Source organism: Rhinopithecus roxellana, chromosome 1, assembly GCF_007565055.1.
Source record: "Rhinopithecus roxellana isolate Shanxi Qingling chromosome 1, ASM756505v1, whole genome shotgun sequence".
Lineage (NCBI taxonomy): Eukaryota > Metazoa > Chordata > Mammalia > Primates > Cercopithecidae > Rhinopithecus > Rhinopithecus roxellana.
In genome coordinates this window covers 183,500,948-183,523,931 of record NC_044549.1, presented here as the reverse complement: position 1 = coordinate 183,523,931, position 22,984 = coordinate 183,500,948, and the positions used below count along the sequence as shown (strand labels likewise).

Genomic DNA, 22,984 nt, shown 5'->3' with positions numbered 1-22,984 from the left:
CACAAGCAAGCAGTCTACATTTACAAAATTGGCCTGGATGTGGACTTCTCAAATGCAATGTGTAAACTAAAATCAGGGTTGATAGTGTATTCATGGCGATTGTTTGTGTTTATTTGCCAGCGACTTCTTAAGGCTCTTTTATTCAGTTTTTCCTTTGGGTCACATCAGTGCCAGTGAGTTTAATATATTCTGCTTCTTGGCATTCATGGAGTCAGGGATGTGTTCCTTCCCTCCCACATTAGAAAGAAGAAAGACAGTTTTTAAGGATTCTCTTGAAATTTGGGGACAACCCACTGGGGTCCAGGTATACACACTCTGACACCATTTTACGTAAACCCAGACATGCTTCTGCTCATTTTAATTAGACAGATAAAATTAGCAAGGAGATTAAGGTAAAAGGAGAAATTAAAAATAATTAAATGTTAGGTAGAATTTACAAAAGTGAATTGAACGATGAGGTACAATAAGGAATGTAAAGAGAAACACAGACACATTTGAAACATTCCTCGGATGCCACACAGCTTAAGCCAGTCCATAGGTAAAGCAAGAATTCTCCCTTGTCACTTCTTGAATTGCAGATTCCAGTGATGTGAAAGAACATTCTCCAGAAACACTTTCCTTCTCCTTTTCTTCAGATGTTATCAGGAATAATTAATCAGTCAGTATCATTCCAGGATGGCTCACACTGCATCCAATTCAAACCACTCACCTGTTTCCTGTCTGAATTTGCAAGCTTTTTATTTTTTTCCTTTCATTTTATTATTTTTCTCCCTCTCCTCTCTTCCCATTGAGCCAATAGGCCGATTGGGCCAACCAGAAAGCCAAACCAACACCACATTCCAGCCCCTTTGGATTTCCTAGGGACAAAGACTTCCCAGTTCTTCTTTCTTGTTTGCATCTGTTATGAACAAGCACAGTCATTTTATAACGCAGACATACATATGTGTGCTTTGGCACACGGAAACAGGTTTTTCTTTTTTTTTTTTTTCTCCAATTTGTGGTTTCTTTTTCCTTTTTGCAGAAAATGCAAACAAAAGAAAAACGAGGTTTTCAATTGAAGGTACATCTCTTCTTCAATATGAAGACATTAATTGAATTGGTTGGATCCCCATGCAGTGGTCAGCAAAGTCCTTTGGCAACTGACAGAACAACATCTGGAGACTCAGGAGCTGGGTTTTGTTCGAAGAAACTTCCCTACAGGAGTCATGAGCAAAGGGAAACGAGTGTGGGAGAAGGGAGGGGACTCTCAGGGAGGAGTACAAAAGGAGAAAAGAAAAGAATGTCATTGGTGAGGAAGAAAATGGAACACTGCTTCTGTTTCTTCCCTCTACCTCCTTCCCTTTCTTCCTGTGGATGGGCAACTCCAGCCCACTGAGGATGGGAGCTGGGTTTACTCTTGTTCTCCTGATGCATATTGTTTTGCCTTCACTTCTGTTGAACATCACCTTTTTATATTTTTATTATTATATATTTGGTTTCCCATGGCATCTCAAACATGCTTCTGTCACTGAGAAATGAAGGCTGCCTATTAGCAACAGGTCCGGTTGATTCTTCACTGATGGAAATGCATTCCTCAGCTGAGAAGCCAGTCTCTCCAGTATATTCCACAGTGGTCAACCTCTGGTCCCCCTTGACCTTGGTCCTTTTCCCTCCTCTCTTTCCCCAAGAAACAAGAGTTCTCATGCCATTGCTGTTGGTGACTGACTCATCTGGACCCTCATAGAATGAATGCTGTTCAGGATCTTCTTCTGATGGCCTGCTAAGGTGACCCCTATTCTCAGGAGGTCTCTAGGAGGAAAGAGCCAGAAAAGAAGTCACTTTAGTGTTAGGTCAGCTGTTCGCAAATCAAAACGCATCACTAAAGCCATGCTCCTGGGAAGTAGCCATGCTACAAAAATCCAACTAGCTTAAGTTTACCCCAGTTTTTGGCAAACTTGCAATTAGAGATTTTCCTGCTCACTTTCACTTTCTCCCTCTTCTCTAATACGCCCTCAGCTTAGACAATCCTGGGAGTGCTGCGCCTTGTCCCAGGGGTGTGCTCCTTATGTACGGGCTCTAAGGCTGCCCCTTCATTGTCTCCTGACCCTCAGATAGACTGGAATTTTCCTCTGCTATTTTTTAACACTCCAAGTGCACACTATATGGGGCTTAAGTTATTCTGTGGAGTTTTCTGCCTAAATTAGTGATCATCCGCTGAGACCGAGAGGATATGGGGCTCACCTGGTCTTCTGATGTTTCCCCCTGAGTTTCCATTTTCTGCCTCCGTTTGAATTTTAATGTATGTATTTTTAAGAAGAGTGGTCTCAAAATAACTAAAATGTCTGCCCAATCAGGAATCCAAGGAATATGTCCAGGATAGAGCACTGAATTGGATTAATAAGAACAAGTTCATGGCTTATAGTTGACCTGTGCTAGACCCATGCATTCTTTCTTAGTTAATAACAATACATAACACTGCTTGAATGCATCCCACGTGCCATATGCTATCTCATTTAAACCTATGTGAAAGCATTTCATAAAACTAGAGAGACCACTGCAAACTCAATGATGATAAAAATTTAACAGTAACCATTTTTTGTGTGCATGCTATGGGTAGATAATGGATCAAGTGCTTTGCATGTGCCATTCCATTAACCTCCCATCACAGACTAATGAGATGGGCATTATTATTTATAATAATTTATAAATTATTTATAAACAAGGCAAGCAGAGCTCAGAGAAGTTAAGTAATGTGCTCAAGGTCACACAGTAGGTAAGCAGTGGTGGAGCTGGTGTTCAAATACAAGACAAGTTGGTTCTCAGCACCCCTGCAGGGATGCTGGCAGAACTCTTCTAAGGTCCTGACTGTATTTCCTCTAAAGCCCCCCGAATCCAGCACAGCTGATTGCTTTGTACACTGCACATCAGACCCTGGTGAACCCTTGGCTGGATCTCTGTCCACAATGCCTTGGCTGTCCCGCCCCATGCCCCTTTCGGTTAGTAGTCAGTCTCCCAAGGGATACTGCTGGTTGAGATGCTCAAAGTGTTCGTGTCTTTTTGGCAAATACTTTAGGGAGGCATGCTTGAATTTTGAATTCACAGATTGTCCCACAATCTATTTTATTAAGTTGCTTATTTTCCTTTTCCTTCTTTTACCTCTCAATAAACAAATCAAATTGCTCTAATAGTGTGTGGACATTTTTTGAACGAAATCCCTTAATTTACAGTTTCACTTTCCTTTTGGTCTTCCCCTTATCTTTTTCATGTGATTATTCTCAGACTGAGAGAATTCTTTTAGATCCTGGGGGATTATGTGACAATGGCCCCCATACGTAGGCAAATCACAGTGGGAAAATGGAGTAGCCAGTCTTCATAAACACCTGATTCTATCTCTGAACTCAGTCCCTCTGATTATCTAGGGGCATCAATTTTCACTCTAAAAGATGAGGAAGCTGGTTTTCCACTGGGAAGTGCTTCTTTTCTATTTATTAATTTTTGCTGTCTATTTGACAGTCATTCTTAATGGCAGGAACCATCTTTTTTTGGCATCACCAGGAAATGAATCTAGTTTTTTAGAAATGTATTCTGATGTTCAGTGGATCCAAAGCTAGACACACATTCAAACCATCTCCCTGGAGAAAGTGGTGGCTCCACCATTTCTGAAAAAAAAAAAAAAAAAAAAAAAAAAAGACCTCAGAGAGGTGGAGCTGGACTCCAGGAACACTGACAGAAAAGCTGTCGGAATGTCAGGAAGCTGTCCCTGGGGGCTCAGCTAAAAGGTGGATCACCACCACTCTTTTCTGGGTCTCAGCAACCAGTTTGCCCCAGTTGCAAGGAGGAAATCCCAGCACCTTGCATTGTGCCCATTGTATAATAGGTGATCAATACATGTTTGCAGACTGATGGATGAATGAATCTTCTACCATAGGAAATGTGTATTATAGGCTGCCAGATTCCACAATATGTGCTATCGGTACATGTTGTAGCCCACGGAGCCCATGAAGTCCCCCTGTGTGTGTGTGTGCGTGCGTGTGTGTGTGTGTGTGTGTGTTTGAAGGGTAGAGTTAATTTCCTAGGTAGGATTATGTGAGCTTCTGTGAGTACAGAAGGTGAAATTTGACTCTTGCCAACCTTAATCCAGTGGTTCCCAAACTTTGCTGCACATTAGAATCACCTGAGGAGCTGTAAAAACTTCTGATGCTCAGATCTCACCACAACTAATCAGAAGGTATGGGAGTGAGAACCAGGCATCAATATTTTTTAAGGGTCCTCAGGTGATTCCAGTGTGCAGCAAAGCCTGGGAACCACTGAGGCCCTGGGGTGGACAGGTAGCAGAACATTGAACTGGCAGTCAGAAAAGCAGGCTTGTGTCCCAACTTTGCCGCTTGTGAGCACTAATGTCACGTAAGTTCAGAATCTGCAGAATGGAAGTGGTGGAACTAGATAAATATTTCCCAGACTACAGTTCTATAAAACCCTGCCCCTCGAAAATATGGTTCTATGGTATTTAATAATTTTAAATGGGTTCCTTTATTTCAGGATTTCTCATGGCCTTTATAATGCTAATATGAGCAGTGAATCTCCAAGAGGGTGATAAAGTGTACAATATTTCCCAAATTTATTTGACTGCGGGACCTTTTTTCCAAGGAGAACCTATTAACATTTCCCACAACTGGTGCTTCTCTGAACATTCTTAGGGGAAATGCTGGACCACATGGATCTTTAAAACTCTTTCTGGCTCTCATCTTATTTGAATAATTTTATTTTGTGTATTCCTCTAAACTCCTGTGGGAGCCACAGACTGGTAAATAATTGTGGGGGATGGAAATGCATGCTTATTGACAACTGCTATCTAAGTATAAGGACAAGCCCCCCACACATCGCAGACTGTTGCTGAATCAGTGCAATGGTTTTCCTGCTATGTTATTTAAAGTACTGGCTGTCTGTGTTCTTTCCATCTGGATGCTCTCTTTGATGAGTCGAGTTTAAAAACTTAAATGGGGAAGAGACTCTGGGTGATTAGGCAAATGACATATGGCTATAACTTTGAAGAACTCTCATTTGGGGCCCAGAGTGGATTTCCACCTCCCTACCCTACCCTCACATCCCCCTACATCTTTCCAAGGTGCTCCCTGTCCAGGCCTGGTCTATACAGAGACGGAGCTCCAGGGATGAGGCCAGAAATAGGACTCACAGCATCTGCAATAGCAGGGAAGGAGCACTGACCCCTAGGTGTGGTCTGGACAGAGAGATTCTCATCACTTACTCTGATGTCATCTGGGTGACCAGTTGGAGGGAGGTGAAGCCAGCAGTGAGGAAGCTGTCCCTGTACTGGACCATTTTGATGGCGCTGAGCCAGTCGTCCACGGTGGTAAAGGCCGTGAAGTCTGGGATGGAGCGGTCGAGCAGGGGCTGGGAAGGCCTGGTGAGACAGAGAGGGGCAGATGACCACACACTGCAGACATGCATGGACAGTGCCCCAGTCTGGCCTGACAGCTGACTTCATGGAAGGCAGCATTCCTGATGGAATGAGGATTATAGTGGAGCCCTGGGCTGAACCTTTCTTCCTCATGGAATCCCAAATCAGCATGACTTCTACATCCAGGTGGCCAGTGTCTCTGCCTCTGGGTACTGTCACAGGTCAGTTAACCCAGACAGGCAGATTGACATAGCGTTCAGTCTGAAGGGAAGAGAAGGCTCCCAACTCCTTTGTAAACCAAAATTTAGGAGCCTCACCATTCAAAGACATGATCCTTTTAAAAATATGCATATTTTACCACAACCTCCCCAGATATATTGGTAACATTTTTTTTTCCTAGTTTCATCCTTAGCTATTTGAAAAAAAATGGAGAAATGAGACCCACTGCTGACCTTCTCTGGCACATTTCAAAGCAGACACCCAGGTATCCAAACCAGAAATCCGGGTGCTATCTTGACATCTCCCTCACCCTCAACATCCATGTCCAATCCTTCACCAAGTCATAAAGATTTTGTCTCCCAAATTGACAAAACTCATTTACTTTTTTCCACAACCATTATCCTGATTTAAGACACTATTTTCTCTATCACGAGCATTGCAATGTTCTCCTACCTGTGTTTCTTCATGCATGTGTGCTCTCCTCAACATAAGGCCCACACTGTAACTAGATACTGTTTAAAAAATTTGGGCCGGGCGCGGTGGCTCAAGCCTGTAATCCCAGCACTTTGGGAGGCCGAGACGGGCGGATCACGAGGTCAGGAGATCGAGACCATCCTGGCTAACACGGTGAAACCCCGTCTCTACTAAAAATACAAAAACTAGCCGGGCGAGGTGGCGGGCGCCTGTAGTCCCAGCTACTCGGGAGGCTGAGGCAGGAGAATGGCGTAAACCCGGGAGGCGGAGCTTGCAGTGAGCTGAGATCTGGCCACTGCACTCCAGTCCGGGCGACAGAGCGAGACTCCGCCTCAAAAAAAAAAAAAAAAAAAAAAAAAAAAAAATTTGAACATGATCACGGTTAGAGGCTGCTGGCTATGCCCCTGACCATGAAACCACCCATATTTAGGGGTCACCATTTCACTAGACTCACACAGCGGTGATGGTTGCCACAGTCTTGAGACTTGCCGGGTTCCGGATCATCTTGTCTAGGGTGTTGACAATCTCTGCAAAGCGGGGCCGGCTGTTCCGGTCCTTCTGCCAACAGTCCAGCATGAGCTGGTGTAGAGCAGCTGGACAGTCCATGGGTGGCGGCAGCCGGTAGTCCTGCTCGATGGCATTGATGACCTGCAGTGACATACAAGGAACAGGTGTGACTGCGTGACTGCCACTAACCAGTCACTCACAAATCATCCCCTTTATATCCAGGCTGGCTCAGATGCTCTTGCTCTGTGCTCACACACCTTCTGCTATAATGGATTTTCTGTGCACTTGGTTTATCCCCCTAGACTTTGGGCTCCTAGAAACCAGGGGCCACATCATGGTACTTCTTTATGTCCCCAGTTCCTGGTGCAGGGCCTGACACACATGGTCCTCTGTAAATGTTTGTTGAAGAATGAGCCAGTGAACAGCTTGAGCATCTCCACCCTTTAAGAAGACATAGGGCCCATTCTGCCTTACTGGAAGCTGGTGGCACCAGGGGTGATGAAACAATGACATGGGAAACCCAGCGAACCCACTATTTATAAAGGATGTCCTCAAAACTTGTGGTGGACTCATTCTTTCATTTGGAAGGGAAGAGAAAGGGAGGAAAGGGATTAGCATTGGTGGAGCACTTACTCCATGCTAGAGACCCTCTAGATGCCTCCTCTGCATTATTTGTCATAATCCTCATGAGGCAGCAACATGAATGGACTTGGTTAAACAAATTGGTTCAAATCAATGACAACAGTCAAAATAACAAGGTGGTCCAAAATGAATACCGTCAATCAGATTTTGGTAATTTTCACAAACTCCAGAGAGTAATTTTGTAAGGATTTTAGGAACATTAAGTACTTTGTCTGTTTTTCAGATCTTTGTGTTTTTTCATCCAGTACATCTTAACTTCAAATGCATTTAAATCAATTATGCCTACTCTGTGCTTTTTACATTAAAAAAAAATTGTAAGTGACCCAAGTGCTAAACATATGAATTTATTATGGTACACCCATAATGCAACAGAAGGCCTAAAATACAAGGTAGGCCTTAAAGTGATACTACAAAAATCTACTTATTGAAATGGAAATGTGCTCATATTGTAATAGGCAAAAGAGCTGGCTGCATAACTTCAGGTATAGTATAATCTTGCTTTTGTAAAAAACAAAACAAAAACCAACGATTATACACATGCATAGAAAAGACCTTAGAAGGATATACAGCATGGTGTTAATAGCAGTTGCCTCTGGATAGGCAGAAACCTGAATGTTTTTTATGTTCTTCTCTTTGCTTGTTTGAATTTTTTATTTTCTATAATAATCCTGCATTGATTTTATATTAAAATAAATAGTTAAAGCATTTTAAACAACAAAGAAAATAATTTGGAGTTCAGGGCATTTTTGGTGTTTTTGCCTCTACTTATAAATAATCAGATTCATTTCAACTGATTATTCTTTCTTTTTTATATACTTTATAAATTGGTCAAAAAGTGAGTATTTTCAGTTAGTTTAGTTTTTACAATTTCTATGCACAGTATGTAGGACATAAGATGGGACATGAGATAAAATGATAACCAAGTCACTGGAGATAATCAAGGTGTATTAGTTCTTCTATTCAATAGGGTGAAAATCAAGCATACAAACCATATCAATTTTATCACTATATTTAAAAATCCAGTGACTGGGAATAGTCTCTTTTGAACACTGTGTTGCACTGACAATCTTTTTTCTCCTCTAAACTGTAGTCAATCAAATTCCCCTGCTATCCTGAGGACAACCATTTTAACCCCATTTCCCCATGAGAAAATGGAGGCATAAACAGTGAAGTAACTTGCCCAGGGGCACTGCATCTAGCAAAAGATGGGGCTGGGAATAAATCACAGTGGTGCTTGATTTTAAGTTTTGAATACTTCAAAAGCTGCATTTCCTAGGCCTCTGTTGGGCTGTCAGAGTAATCTCAGCCTGGAGAACAGCCCCTGGAGGTGTCTGATGTCTTCTCGGTATGCAACAAGGGCATGGAGCTAAACTAAGTAATCTATGAGAATGAGCAGCCGGACATCATTCCCATCAGCCTGGCTCACAAACCCCGCACCCTTTTCCAGTTCCTTCCAAATAACTAGATTGAGGGTCCCAGTCACAGAATCTCCAAGTGGGCTTACCCATTGAATGGCCCCTGGAGCTCCTTCTGGGTTGCATAAGGGCAAGTTAGGTAGGGCCAGCAGGAGGAGCTAGAGTCCAAATTCAACCTCTCATGGTGCTAGGGGTCCTCAAAGTCTTCCAGTGCAGGCCAGTTAATGTTCCTGGTGGTCCCCTAAACTAATGTCATCTCTGCTCAGATCGTTAGATGCTAGAGCCCCAGATACTAATTTTCCTCACCTGTCCTGGAACAAGAAAGAGCACTGGAGTCAGGGCCTTTCTGTGAGAGCACAGCTCCATGGTGTGACCAGCTGATCCAAACTCTTCTGGCAAGGGATCAAGAGAATGGGGACCCATACACATGCTGAGTCTTCTCCCTGTAAACTCTAGACTGAATGGAATTCAATTCTGTTTCCCTTGTTGCCTCCACAGCATGGTATCATGGCATCCCACTGGCTTTTTTTTTTTTTTTTTTGAGATGGTGTCTCACTCTGTCGCCCATGCTGGAGTGCAGTGGCACAATCTCGGCTCACTGCAATCTCCACCTCCTGGGTTCAAACAATTCTCCTGCTTCAGCCTCCCGAGTAGCTGGGACTACAGGCACACGCCACCATGCCCTGCTAACTTTTGTATTTTTAGTAGAGATGGGGTTTCACCATGTTGGTCAGGATGGTCTCGAACTCTTGACCCCATGATACGCCCGCTTTGGCCTTCCAAAGTGCTGGGATTACAGGCATGAGCCACTTTTTTTTTTTTTTTTTTTTGAAGACTGTTCTGGTATTTGTGTTTTGTATTTGCTCTGTGTTTGGTATGTTTACTTTCTTTTTCAGAGGATATCAAAAAGCCACTGATTTTTCCTTTCTGGGCAGGTCAGCTAGGAGCACAGGTCCATTTGGCTGTGTTGGTGATAGTACTACATAGTACATAGACCTTGGAAGTCTGGTTTCAAATCCAAGTTCCATTTCTTATTAGCTATAGAACCTTGGGAGAGTCACTTGACTTCCTGAAACTTCACAGATGAGATTGTTACAAAGATTAAATGACACCGAAGTGATGCGTGTTGAGCACAGCACAGATGAGTAGTAGGATGAATCCTCATCACACAGAAGGTGTCATTACGGCTGTGTCTATTATAGTAGATGTCTTCCCGTCAAAGAAGGGAGCTACTACTGCTCATTTTGGAGGTCCAGGAAGATAGTGTTTAAAAGCACCAAGGACTTTTCTCACTTTGCAGGGTAGAGCGTAGCCATGGGAACCCTCCACCATGTTTGTGTTTAGAAAATGCGACTTTACTCCATTTGTTACTTCTTGTAAATAATTTTGTATTTATTATTTGAGCTGATAATCTGGGAGCATTAATGCTTCTTGTGCATAGGGAAAAAAGTGTGCTTTTACCCTTCAGCCCAAAGGAAAAAATACTGAGGTCTTTCATTGGTATATGAGTAGCATTTATCCACGCAAGTCTTTGATTGAAGTACTATGCCTTTGGAGATTTATATTATCTTCTTTAGGATTTGTGTGTTTTCTAAATTTCTGAGCACATAAAATTTATAGTCAAATTACAACATCATTATATCAGAAAATAACTTTGGTCTTCTAATAGGACTTTGAGATCATTCTCTGTCACACTTGCCTCACTAGCAGGTATGGGGAACAGGGAGGAGTAGAGAAACACCTTCATTCTGGCTATCTGATGATGGCTGTAAACACCAGTGACCAGGTTTGAATTGTATGGAAAGAGATGGCCTAAGGTTGGAGGCATAGGGTGTCCTACTGAGCAGAGTTGAAAACGGAAGTGAGTTCTGGGCTCCTTTCATTGGTCCATAAGAGGATGAGATAAGTGGCTATTGAGAAGATTGAAGATTAGAATGAAATCAGATGGCATTTCCAGAGAGAAGTAAAAGTAAAGCTGTGGGGGTAAGGAGACCAGTCCAGGCAACTGTTACCCAGAGCTCTCTGCTGTCTCACTTTGAAAGTTCAGCAACAACTCTTTTGGCCGTTGCAAAGGCCAGTGTAAGCAAATGTCCTGGGATCTAATTAAAGGGGCAGGGAGGAGGTGTGGTGAGGGGGTTGCCTTTATTCACCTGTACTGAGAAATGGTAGATACGCGGGTCCGGTAGGGATCAGGTGCAGGTAGTTTGACCCCAGGTGCTCTCTGGGACTGGATGGAGTGACTAGAATTCCTCTGGGAAATGGGCAGAGACCCTCCTCTTGCCCTTGCATTTTCAGGGCCTGCTCCCAGCTGCCCCCAGACATGTATTTCCCATTAGTGAGTCAGGCTATGGGTAGTGCCTACTCGACCTTGCACTGGAGAGAGGGAAGTGGAGGAGCTCAGAGTAGTGGAGAAACCAGGGTAGAGTGGGTTAAGTCAAGCTCTGATGTTACAATAAGACTGCAGTTCCTCTCCACAGACACTGCCACTCTCATTATCTCTGTCAATCAGATCCAAGCAGCAGAACTTCCAAGTTGCTCTCTCTGGCTGACAAACTCTCTGTACATGTTCAAAGACCTTCCTGGGCTCTGGAAGCCTAATTACCAGCACTCCGACTTGCCTCTGCAATTCTCTTCCTTAAAACCTTTCAATTGTCATCTGTAAAATCCTTTACCGCCACCACCTTGGTGGTTTCTGATGAGTGAGGCTTCAGTCCAGCAGCTGGGAGCCCCTCCTGGCTCTCTCCCAGGCCAGGTTGTAAGAAGCTTTCTGAATGGGCATGAAGTCACCTCTTGCCTCCCACGGGGAGAAAATTGTACTTGAGACGATGCTTAGGGGCTTTATTTTGAAGAAGCACAGCAAAATTAGAATAAACTGCTACTCTACAGATGTCCTTATTCCCTCTGAGACCCATCTCAAATGTCAAATATCCAGTAAGTCTTCCCTTACCTCCTCCACTCAAATGTTCTCAAAGCCCCATGTTTATGCCACTGGACTATAAAACCCTCAAGAATAGAACCAGCAAGCACAGTGCTTAGTCACAACTAGCATACACTGACTGTGTGTTAAATGAATAATCTGGGAATTCTGGAAGTCTAATATCAGAAATTTTATTCGTTTTCAGCATTGACAGAAAATATCTTGAATGTGAAATCTTGCTTGTCAGACAGTTTTGTAATTCATTCTATATGTGCTGAATTGTTCTTTAGCAGATTAAGGTCTTGGGCAGGATAAGATGGGTCTGATTTTTCTTTTCTTTTCTTTTTTTTCTTTTTTTGAGACAGGGTCCCGCTCCGTCACCCAGGCTGGAATGCAGTGGCGAGATCTTGGCTCACTGCAATCTCCGCCTCTGAGGCTCAAGCAATTTTTGTGCCTCAGCCTCCCGAGTAGCTGGGATTACAGGCATGCGCCACCACGCCTGGCTAATTTTGTATTTTTAGCAGAGACAAAATTTTACCATATTGACCAGGCTGGTCTTAAACTCCTGGCCTCAAGCAATCCACCCGCCTCCACCTCCCAAGGTGCTGGGACTACAAACGCGAGCCATTGCGCCCTGCTGGGTCTGCTTTTTTTTAGCTAATGTGTTATACTCATTTAGCGGCTGGCATAGACAGAACCAGGGTGCAGCTGATTTCATTAAAGCAGGCTTTGTACTAACTCCACCACTTACTGATTTGACATGCTCCAGGAGCATAGGCAAGGTGTTGCTAATCACAAATAGAGGACGTAGACACCAGCCATGGTTGACTTCAGGACCTGGTTAAGGATGCAGTCATTTCACCCACTCCAGGCTGGAGCCACTCTGCCCATGGTAATAGGGAGTACTGTCATAGAAGTACCCCAGCTCCTCTTTCCACAGTCTCTCTGGGAAATTGCCGCCTTTCTCAATCTTCTGAGCAGCTGCCATGGCACTAAACCTGTGGCAGGATAGCAGGCTTGCTGACTCCACAGCTTACAAGTTCCTCAGTGTTCACCCTGGCACAGAGGGGGTTATAGTGTGGCTAGCTGCCAGTGGACTTAGATCTGAACTGGGGACCGTTCTTTCTCTTTTAGCTGTAAGTTGGGAAGGATAAAAACTGCCCCCTCTCCCAAAGTGATGGGAAGGGCAAGCAGAGAACATAGATATGCAGCTTTGCAAATTGTAATCCTCTCAGCTCCAAGGGGAGGGTACGTATTCAAAGCACAAAAGAGGCCTGGTCCCTGGAGATCAGCTCAGGGTGAGAGGCAGTGTTGAAATTCAGGCAGGACTTTTCATTGGAGACTTATCAAAGCAAATCATCCTAAAAAGGCTTCCTCACTTTTTAGTAAGTATGGAGCAAAGGTTCTCGTGTGGAACATTCCAAAAAGCCTCTATTTAAAGCATGTTAGATGACCCTTCTCTTCCTTTCTCACCTTTTTCCCTTGAGGGCATCCTGGGGGAGTGCTTACCTCCCCGCAGACAGAGCCCCTCTCCTGTGGTCCATCTGAAGCTGACCAGCTTTGGAAAGCTTTCCACCTCTTCCTTCACTGATAGGTGATATGGGATCATAGAAGAGTGAATTCTCGGGGAAGAAGGGCCCTTTACAATTCCTCTCTTTAAAGCTAGGAGGTACAAGTTCCACAAAGAAACTGCAACTGGCTCAATGGAGCACAGCCATCAGAGGCAGAGCAGGATGGGAACCAAGGCCCTGGCCCTCAGTCCAGTGCCTCCTTCCCCTCTGTTGTGCATGGGGAAGGAAAACACAGAATCTGAACGCTTAGAAGCAGGGTAGACTTTACTGCTTAATTTGGGGCTGATCTATTCATGGTCCTCAGCCATTTGGAATTAAACAGCCCTTTGTCTCTTGGGTTGGGGTCTGTGGCCTTGGCACCTCTACAGGCTTTGTGGTCATAGGGACTTTCACACCTCCATGCTGGGCTCTTTGATTAGTTCCAACATCCATGCTAAGGGTGTCCGTGTATCCCCTGCCCTGAACACTGCAGGTTCAGGTTATGAGGCCAGGAGCTGAAAACAGGAAGAACTGGTATGCTACTGCCTTTGGGATCCCTTCGATGGGGGTTTGTAGTGACAAAGTGCTGCTGACACTCACATCTTGGTTGGACATATCCCAGTAGGGTCTCTCTCCAAATGACATGACTTCCCACATGACAATCCCATAGCTCCAAACGTCGCTGGCTGAAGTGAACTTGCGGTAGGCGATGGCCTCTGGAGCTGTCCATCTCACGGGGATCTTCCCTCCCTGAAAGGAGAAAGAGTGGTCAGCCCAACCATCAGGTTTCTGGTTGAAGGCAGGCAATAAAAAACTTGGCATGCACACCCTTTCAAACCCTCACTCCCATATCTTGTGAATTATGACAGACAGGCTATTCTTGCCTCATGCACAAGCTATGTTGCTATGCCTAGTTAGAGAAGCTCAAGGTGACCAGCATGCTTGTGCTGGCCTCTAGCCTTATGTGGACACACCACATGTGCCCCAGTTCCCTATATATTGATTCCAATGTTGCTGCAGGGGAGGTGGGTGGGAGGAGAGAGTGTAACTGTCATAAACTTACTGGAACTACCTGAGATTGGCTACATGAGATACAAGTTATGGTTTCCTTTGTTCCCTGGCAATGTAAAAGCTAACACATTTGGGTCAGAAGGAATCGCAATGATACAAAAGGAAAGAAGAATGATGAAGCATGCCTCCTAAAGAGCCCTGCCACTACAAGGTCATGCTATGCTGCCCTCTGCCCCATTTTCATTGCATTCCACCTCTGGGGGGCAGGTTTTCCTAACTCTGTAGCCTGCAGATAGCCCCGGGTTTCACGAGGGTTGAATGGTCCCGGTGCTGTGGTCTTTCTACATGCTGACTGTCCTGCCAGCCCTTCAGTGGAGGTCAAGATTCCAGAGGCTGGAGATGCCCTTTTCTATAGGGGCGCCCTTAGGCTTGTTTCTCCTTCTTGCCTCCAATCCCACAATGGAGCTTTCTAAATTGGCTCTCTGCTTGGCCCTCAGCTTGTCTGCCAGACCTTGGCCAGTTTTGTTTACTTAAGGGATTCAGATCTATCCATTCATTCATTCATCCCATCAAGAAATAGGCAAAAAGTACCATTTTGTGCCAGGTCCTGCTGAGAAGCTGGTGTCCCAGAAATGAGCCAGTGTCCCTGCCCTCAAACTGAACAGGACAGTGGGGAGGCAGACAAGAAAAGAGAAGCTTAAAATATATTGTTAAAAACATTGACAAGCAAGGGAAGGTGAAGATGAGAGTAGGTACAAGGTATTCTGCAAACCAGAGGAGACTCCGCAACACAGGGAAGGGTCAGGGAAGGCAGGCAGGAGCTGTTAGAGAAGCAGTTTCTGACGGTGGTTAAGAACTCCTGGAGCCTTTGGCTGGGTTTGGATACCAGTACTGCCTCTTTCTACCTGTGCGACGGGGGCAAATAACCTACCTCTCTGTGCCTCAGTTTCTCATCAGCACCTACACAGCCCAGTGTTAACTATTATTTTCACTATGCGCAGCCCTAGAGAACAAGTAGAAGTTAACCAGGCGAAGTGACTGCAGGAGGGAAGTCCAGGCAGAGAGCAGCTTGTGCAACGGCCAGGAATAAGAGAGAGGCTGGGACATGCAAGCAATCCACAATGGCTGAAGCACAGAGTTCCTAAAGGAGAAGTAATAGGAGGTGAGCATAGAGGAGACAGCTGGCATGGCCTATGCTGTCCAGTATCAGTGCCAATTACAGCTGTTAAACAGGGTGCCCGCCAAGGCTGTCCTCCAAAGCTCATCACTCCCGATAGCAAATATGGCCCCCCTTTTCAGTTCTTCATGCCAAATGCCAGGATTTCACCCCATCATGCTTTTTTCTATGCTTAGGCATTGTCTCACTCATAATACACGGAACATGAAGCCGCTGGCTGCAGTAGTGACAGCACAGAGCGGGGATGGCAGCTCCCTCGCTCCCCTCCTCATTTACCTCATGCCTCCACTGAAAGAGGATATTTTTATACTGCCCATTCTTACAATCTGCTCAAGTCACCAAAGATACATGGTTGACGTTAGCAAAAATACTGTAAAAATGTAAAAATGGTTAACCCAAGCTAGGGAGAAAAAAAAAAGGAGCAAACAGCAAAGTGTATTTTTATCTGGTTTCCTCTCTGGAGCCTGGGAGGAATAAAGGCAACCAGGCTGGACCTCCCCAGGCACACATCCCACTTTCTGCAAAGAAGACAGTCCTGAGGATGGTGGCAGGCTTTTGTGGTGGGGGAGATGTCCTCAGCTCAAATGCCAGCTACACGACAAATGCCTGGAGGGCATGCTCAGGCTGTGGCTGCAGCAGGACTCTCTATTCTCAGCATCCCCCAGAACATGAATGAATTTACTGGTTTTATCTACACGGTCCCCACAGCTGGGAAGAGAGGAGGAGAACTCATCCAGTGAAGCAGCAGCTACCAAACACCTGGAGGTCAATGTCTGATAGTGCAGAGACCCCAGGTTGTGTGTTGCCATTAGGGGAGGTGCTGTTGTCACACCTCGAGATGGCCTGGGTTCCCCCAGAAAACAGGGGCTTTGGTTCTCTCAAAATACCTGGGTCAAGTGAGGTAGGAGAGAGTTGGAGTTTAATTAGTATACTGTGTGTGTGTGTATGTGTGGGTGAGACAGAGAGAGAGAGAGCCAGAGAGAGACAGAGAACCAGATTCTGTGTGAGAATGTATCAATCTGTGTGCGAGAGTGGGAGACAGAGAAAACTTGGCAGTGTAGGTCTCTGAGTAAAAGAGAGTTAGGGCTTGCTTATCTTCTGTGTGTTTTTGTGTCAGAGAGAGGAGGGGAGATGACAGTGTGGCTCTTCTGATTTTTAAAGATTTGGGAGTCTGAGACTGTCCTCCTCTGCCAAGTCTGGAGCAAACCCCAGGGGCTGTCAGTGATAGCTGTGAGGCCGCTCCCTCTTGCCTGGAAAGTGGAAGTGCTGGCCCACGGCAACGAGCCTCCAGCCCTCCGGCCACCTTGCACTGTTGGGCCTCACTGAACACTGAGCTTGGCCTGTCACCGCCGCCCCCCTCCATCCCAGCAGGTGGCTGAGCCTTCGAGAAGAGCCCCTGAACAGGCAGGTGACAGATGGTCATGGCAGGCTCTCCTGCTCAGCTGAAGAGAAGGGGGACACTGTCCTGGGAGACAGAACAACAGGAAATGCAAAGTCAGGGGGGCACAAGAGTGGGCACTTTGTTTCCTAGGAGTTTTAAATCTTTCTTCCATCTTTTCAAACATCAGTCAATGTTGCCTTCTGGTGCTCAGAAGTAATCAGAGTGATGATTATTGATATAATCAGTATCAATTATTGACATAATTAATATTATCAGGTGATGATTATTAACTTGTCTTCAATTACGTGAAAGGAAATCTATTAATTTAGAGGATGGTGACCAGCCCTATGGAGGGAAGCAGAAGAAAAGGAAGTGGAACCACGCTGCAGCAGGCAGGGTTCTGCCAGCCAGGTGGTCCTGCCACTGCTGCATGAGGAGCTTGGCCCAGACACCAAGACCAACACAGCCATGTGAATGTAAAGTGCCCTAAGAGCCCCCAGCTCCCCAGTGCAGCCATGAGGAAGGGGCATAGAGGAGTGCTTGTGCCACTGGGTGGTGAGGAACATCAGGGAAAAATTCTCAGGGCAGTGAAGAATGCATGGAGTTCACTGGAAAGGAATCTGCATTCATACAGACACAGAAGTGCTGACACTGGGCTTGGGGAGAGCACTGTCCCTGGCAGGGGTTTCTACAAGGTACCAGATGGCTTGCTTCCCTGGGGGATGCTAAGGGCATGGATCTGCTTTCTGCAGGGACCGGGTTTCCCTAGGACTGCCACAGGGGTCACTGTTGGAGCATGGGGGAGGGAGAAGAGAAGAACAGGAAGAGGCCCCTCACTATCATCAGGGTCTGAGTTCCCTTCAAGACTTCATACACACCTTCCACAGAGAGTTTTGTATTGAATGGTTGTGTTGCCAAGAATTCTTCAAATGTTTGAAAACCACTGCTTCAGAATAATTATGTCTTAACTCAGATATAAGATAAACTTAAGATTGTGTGTGTGGGTGTGTGTGTGTGTGTGTGTAGAATGTGGTGAACTAAGACAAGATATCTGACAGTGAATTAATCTTAACCCAGCTATCCTCAGGGTCATCTGCCGACCCACATCCACACCTGCTAGCAGGTGTGATGCCAACAGGTAGAAGCTCTTGGTGTGGAGGCACTTTAGTCCCTCAGCTTCAGACAGCATGCAGCAAGCATCTATGTAGCACCCATTCTATCCTCAGTACCCTGCTGTGGACATGGTAATGATGACCCTCAGCCCTACTCTCAATGGGCAATGGATGTACCTAATACCATCCAGCCAGCACACTGTCTTGCCAGAGTGAGGTCACATAAGTACAACACATAGCTTTGGTTTTAGAGCCCACCCAAGTATGAAGTTTTCCAGGCCGAGGTCCAGGAATATGACTGATTCCTTTTGCTAATTACTTATTGTTGAGAATCCCAGAGGGTAGTACTTCTATGTGTCCGGTCATTGCTACAGCACTTTTCTCCACCGTCCTGTGTGAGACAAAGTCTCAATGGGATTATGGCAGAAATCCAGTCACTCATGAATACTGAGTATCGTGTTCATGGACTTGTTCACCAAATATTTCAGTTGTGCAGCATGAGAGAATCCCCTCGACGTTTGGAAGTGATAGGTTCATGGCTGAGTGTATCATGAAATGGCTCTGAATTTCATAATGCCCGCTATTCCAAAAGGTTTCTAATATATAAAATACATTGAGGTTGTTGTGAAAATCCAATATGATAGATATTCAAACCACACAATATATTCTAATTATCATTAAACAATAAATTATTGAATGTTGTGTATTGAGTTATATCCCCGCAAAAGACATGTTGAAGTCCTAACCTGTGATACCTGTGAATGTGATCTTATTTGGAAACAGGGTCTTTGCAAATATAATCAAGTTAAGATGAGATCATACTGGATTAGGATGAGCCCTAAATTTCATGCTGGCATCCTTATAAGAAAGCCGAATGAAAATGCAACAACACACCAGGGAGAACACCATGTGAAGATGGAGGCAGAGATTGAGGTGATGCATCTACAAGCCAAGTTACATCAAGAATTGATGGCAACTAGGAGAGAGGCATAGAATAGATCCTCCCTAGAGCCTTCAAAGGGAGAATGAGCCTGCCAACACCTTGATCTCAGACTTCCAACCTCCAGAACTGTGATAGAATAAATTTCTGTTTAAAGCTGTTCAGTTTGTGATAATTTGTTATAGAAGCCATGGGAAACTAATACACTGAGTATGTACAATTTTATCAGATACTAGTTTAACAATGCCATTGTTAAGTTCCTAGGTGGCAGAACCATCATGGGCTACTATCAGGGGGCTTGGGAGTGAGGGATACCTCCAACACTTTATATCAAAGCCCCTCGATTAACCACAGGGCCCCTCTAACATTTCATCAGTGCTGTTGGTCAGACCTCGGCCACAGTTCATACCTTGAAGCACTGCCCTTTGTCACCATGCCTGAGGGAGAATTCTATCCTCACTCTACCATCAGTGTCCCCAGACTTAGGTGGCCACTCCAGGCCTAGGTAAATGCACAACACTGGCTGAAAGCAAGGCCAATACACCTTTTCTTTGAGAACTTAGAAGGCCTAGTCCAGTGGTTCTCAAGCTTGGTTACCTATAGGAATCACCTGGGGAAAGTTTGTTTGTTTGCTTGTTTTTAAAGCCATGAGTATCCTAATTTATTCAAATTTCTCTGAGTAATGCTCAAGAATTGGTAGGTTTTTGGTGATGCTTCAGGTGATTAGACTGTCAGGCCATTAGTCACAGTTACTGGAGCAGTGGTTCTCAAATTTGAATGTGTATCAGAACCTACCGGAGGGGCTCATAAAACTGGTTCTAACCCAGACTTTTAAATTTACTAGTTCTGGGGTAGGGCCTGAGAATTTGCATTCCTAACAAATTCCCAGTGTGGTTCCCACACTTTGAGAACTGCTGGCATAGATCAATCAGACATAAGTCATGGATTGCTTTAGCAATTGTCTTGAATACAAACTTTGATAATTGTTAGTGCCTGGTTTAAGAAGGATTCTGAGGCTTCATGACTGGGGTCAACAAGAGGTTGTGACTAATGACTACACGTAAGAATCAGCTGAAGCATGTTCAAATCATCAATGCTCAGGCACCACTCCCAGAGACTCAAAATTAGAAGACTCAACGCACTACCAAAAAATAAAACTTTCCCCAGGTGACTCCAATGGGCAACCAAGCTTGAGAACCAGGGGCTAGGCCTTCCAGGTATGGAGAGAAGAGGGGTATTGGTGTTGATGAGCAATGTCTGCCTTGGGTGAGGAAGTGGGCAGCTGTTTGCATGGCAAGTGATATGGTTTGGCTGTGTTCCTACCCTAATCTCATCTTGAATTGTAGTTCCCCTAATCCCTACTTGTAGGAAGGACCCAGTGGGAGGTAATTTAATCATGAGGGTGGTTACCCTCATGCTGTTCTTGTGATAGTGAGTTCTCACAAGATCTGATGGTTCTATAAGGGGCTTTTCCCCCTTTTGCTCAGCACTTCTCCTTTCTGCCACCATGTGAAGAAGGACAAGTTTGCTTCCCCTTCCACCATGACTGTAAGTTTCCTGAAGCCTCCCCGGCCATGCTGAACTGTGAGTCTTTCCTTTATAAATTACCCTGTTTTGGGTATGTCTTTATTAGCAGTGCGAGAACTGACTAATACAGTAAATTGGTACCAGTAGAATGAGATGCTTCTGAAAATGTGGAGGTGACTTTGGAACTGGGTAACAGGTAGAAGTTGGAACAGTTTAGAGGACTCAGGAGAAAATACAAAAATGTGGGAAAGCATCGCTTCTCGGGCTTTTGGCTAAGATCAAATGCAAAAATGTGGGAAAGCTTGGAACCTCTTAGAGACTTGCTGAATGGCTTTGACCAAAATGCTGATAGTGACATGGAGAACAAAGTCCAGGCTAAGGTGGTCTCAGATAGAGATGAGGAATTTGTCGGGAACTGGAGTGAAGGTGACTTTTGCTATGCTTAGCAAAGAGACTGGCAGCTTTTTGCCCCTGCCCTAGAGGTCTGTGGAACTTTGAACTTGAGAGAGATTATTTGGGGAATCTGGCCGAAGAAATTTCTAAGCGGCAAAGTATTCAAGAGGAAGAGAACATAAAAGTTTGGAAAATTTGCAGCCTGGTGATGAAATAGGAAAGAAAAACCCATGTTCTGGGGAGAAATTTAAGTGGCTGCAGAAATTTGCATAACTAATAAGGAGTAGAGTCTCCAGGGCAAGTCAGAGACCTTCACCACAGTCCCTTCCCATCATAGACCTGGAGGCCTAGGAGGGAAAAATGGTTTCCTGAGCCAGATTCCGGTTCCTCCTACTGTGTGGAGCCTTGGAACTGCAGAACTGTATCCCAGCTGCTCCAGCCATGGCCAAAAGGGGCCAAGGTACAGTTCAGGTCATTGCTTCAGAGGGTGCAAGTCCCAAGCCTTGGCAGCTTTCACAAGATGTTTGTCCTGCAGGTATGTGGAAGACAAGAATTGAGGTTTGGGGACCTCCACCTAGATTTCAGAGGATGTATGGAAATGCCTGTATGTCCAGGCAGATATTTGCTGCAGGGGTAGAGCCCTGATGGAGAACCTCTGCTAGTGCAGTATAGAAGGGAAATGTGAGGTTGGAGTCCCAACACAGTACCCATGGGGGCACTGCCTGGTGGAGCTGTGAGAAGAGGGCCATCGTCCTCCAGACCCTAGAATGGTAGATCCACCAACAGCTTGCACTGTACACCTGGAAGAGCTGCAGACACTCAAGGCTAGCCTGTGGAAGTAGCCAGGAGGGGAGCTGTACCATGCAAAGCTACAGAGGCAGACTTGCCCAAGGTTGTGGGGGCCCACCTCTTGTATCAGCATGACCTGGATGTGAGACATGGAATCAAAGGATATCATTTTGGAACTTTAAGATTTAATAACTGCCCATTGGATTTTGGACTTGCATGGGGCCTGTAGCCCCTTGGCCTATTTCTTCCCTTTGGAATGGGTGTATTTACCCAATGCCTGTACCCCCATTGTAACTAGGAAGTAACTAACTTGCTTTTGATTTTACAGGCTCATAGGTGGAAGGCACCTGCCTTGTCACAGATGAGACTTTGGACTTGGAATTTTGGGTTACTGCTGGAATGAGTTAAGATTTTGGGGGACTGCCAGAAGGGCATGATTATGTTTTGAAATGTGAGGACACGAGATTTGGGAGGAGGCAGAAGTGGAATGGTATGATTTGGCTATATCCCCACCCAAATCTCATCTTGAATTGTAGTTCCCATGATCCCTATGTGTTGTAGTAGAGACCCAGTGGGAGGTAATTTAATCATGGAGGTGGTTACCCTTCTGCTGTACTGTGATAGTGAGTGAGTTCTCACAAGATCTGATTATTTTATAAGGAGTTTTCCTCCCTTTTGCTTGGCACTTCTTGCTGCCACCATGTGAAGAAAGACAGGTTTGCTTCCCCTTCCACCATGATTGTAAGTTTCCTGAAGCCTCCCCAGCCATGCTGAACTGTGAGTCAATTAAACCTCTTTCTTTATAAATTACTCAGTTTTGAGTATGTCTTTATTAGCAGCATGAGAACAGACTAACACAGCAAATATTTTTCAACATTGTACTAAGCCTCAAAAGATCTTAAAATGATGAAAAACGAAAAAAAAAAAAGCAACAAATTGGCCTCGTTAATGTTTCTGTCAAGTGTATCTGTGGCCCAAAGGAAATGGAGGGCAAATTGAGATAAAGTTTACATTGTATGTCAAGAGTTACGCTGGAGTTGGCAGGCTGGACACTCTGCCTTGGAGCAGTGACCCTCCTGACTGTGTGGTCGACCAGCCTGGGTACAGCACCTGCTTGCGAGTGAGGGTCTGTGCAATCCACTGTAGACAAGTTCACACACAGATGGGCCTGAGCTCAGGGGGCATCCATGTGGCACACCCCGGCTCCTGTTCCACAGTCACTGTCTACTGCCCTGCTCTAAAGTGAGCTGCAATTGTTTCTGTGTCAAATTAGAAAGGTATTTTAGAATACATGTCTCAACTTAAAAGCACTCTGAAAGTACACTGACCCATTTTCCTCAATCTAATGAGTAAAGTGATATTTTTCCAGATAAGACTCATATCAGCTAAGAAGGAAAAGAAGTTTCTGCCTAAAAGGTTATCTTGCTCTGAGTGTCACCAGCCTCTAACAGCTAGTGGAAATGGCTTCTGGCTGCTGAATTGCAACTGAGTCTATATAATAAAGAGGCTGTTCCCAGTTCCCCAGGATGCCG

General features: G+C 45.0%; 1 protein-coding gene across 1 annotated transcript in view; it reads right to left on the bottom strand.

Annotated features, from left to right (window-relative positions):
• Window positions 1–324: 324 nt before the first annotated feature.
• The window catches only part of EPHB1 (EPH receptor B1), a 445,762-nt gene continuing 423,102 nt past the window's right edge, over window positions 325–22,984 (bottom strand). The window contains exons 13-16 of the mRNA XM_010364833.2: window positions 13,723–13,872; window positions 6,546–6,739; window positions 5,246–5,401; window positions 325–1,788 (exon numbers count right to left, since the gene is read on the bottom strand). Of these exons, the coding sequence (XP_010363135.1) occupies window positions 1,680–1,788; window positions 5,246–5,401; window positions 6,546–6,739; window positions 13,723–13,872 (609 nt within the window). The 3' untranslated portion in view covers window positions 325–1,679. The remainder of the gene's footprint in view (window positions 1,789–5,245; window positions 5,402–6,545; window positions 6,740–13,722; window positions 13,873–22,984) is intronic.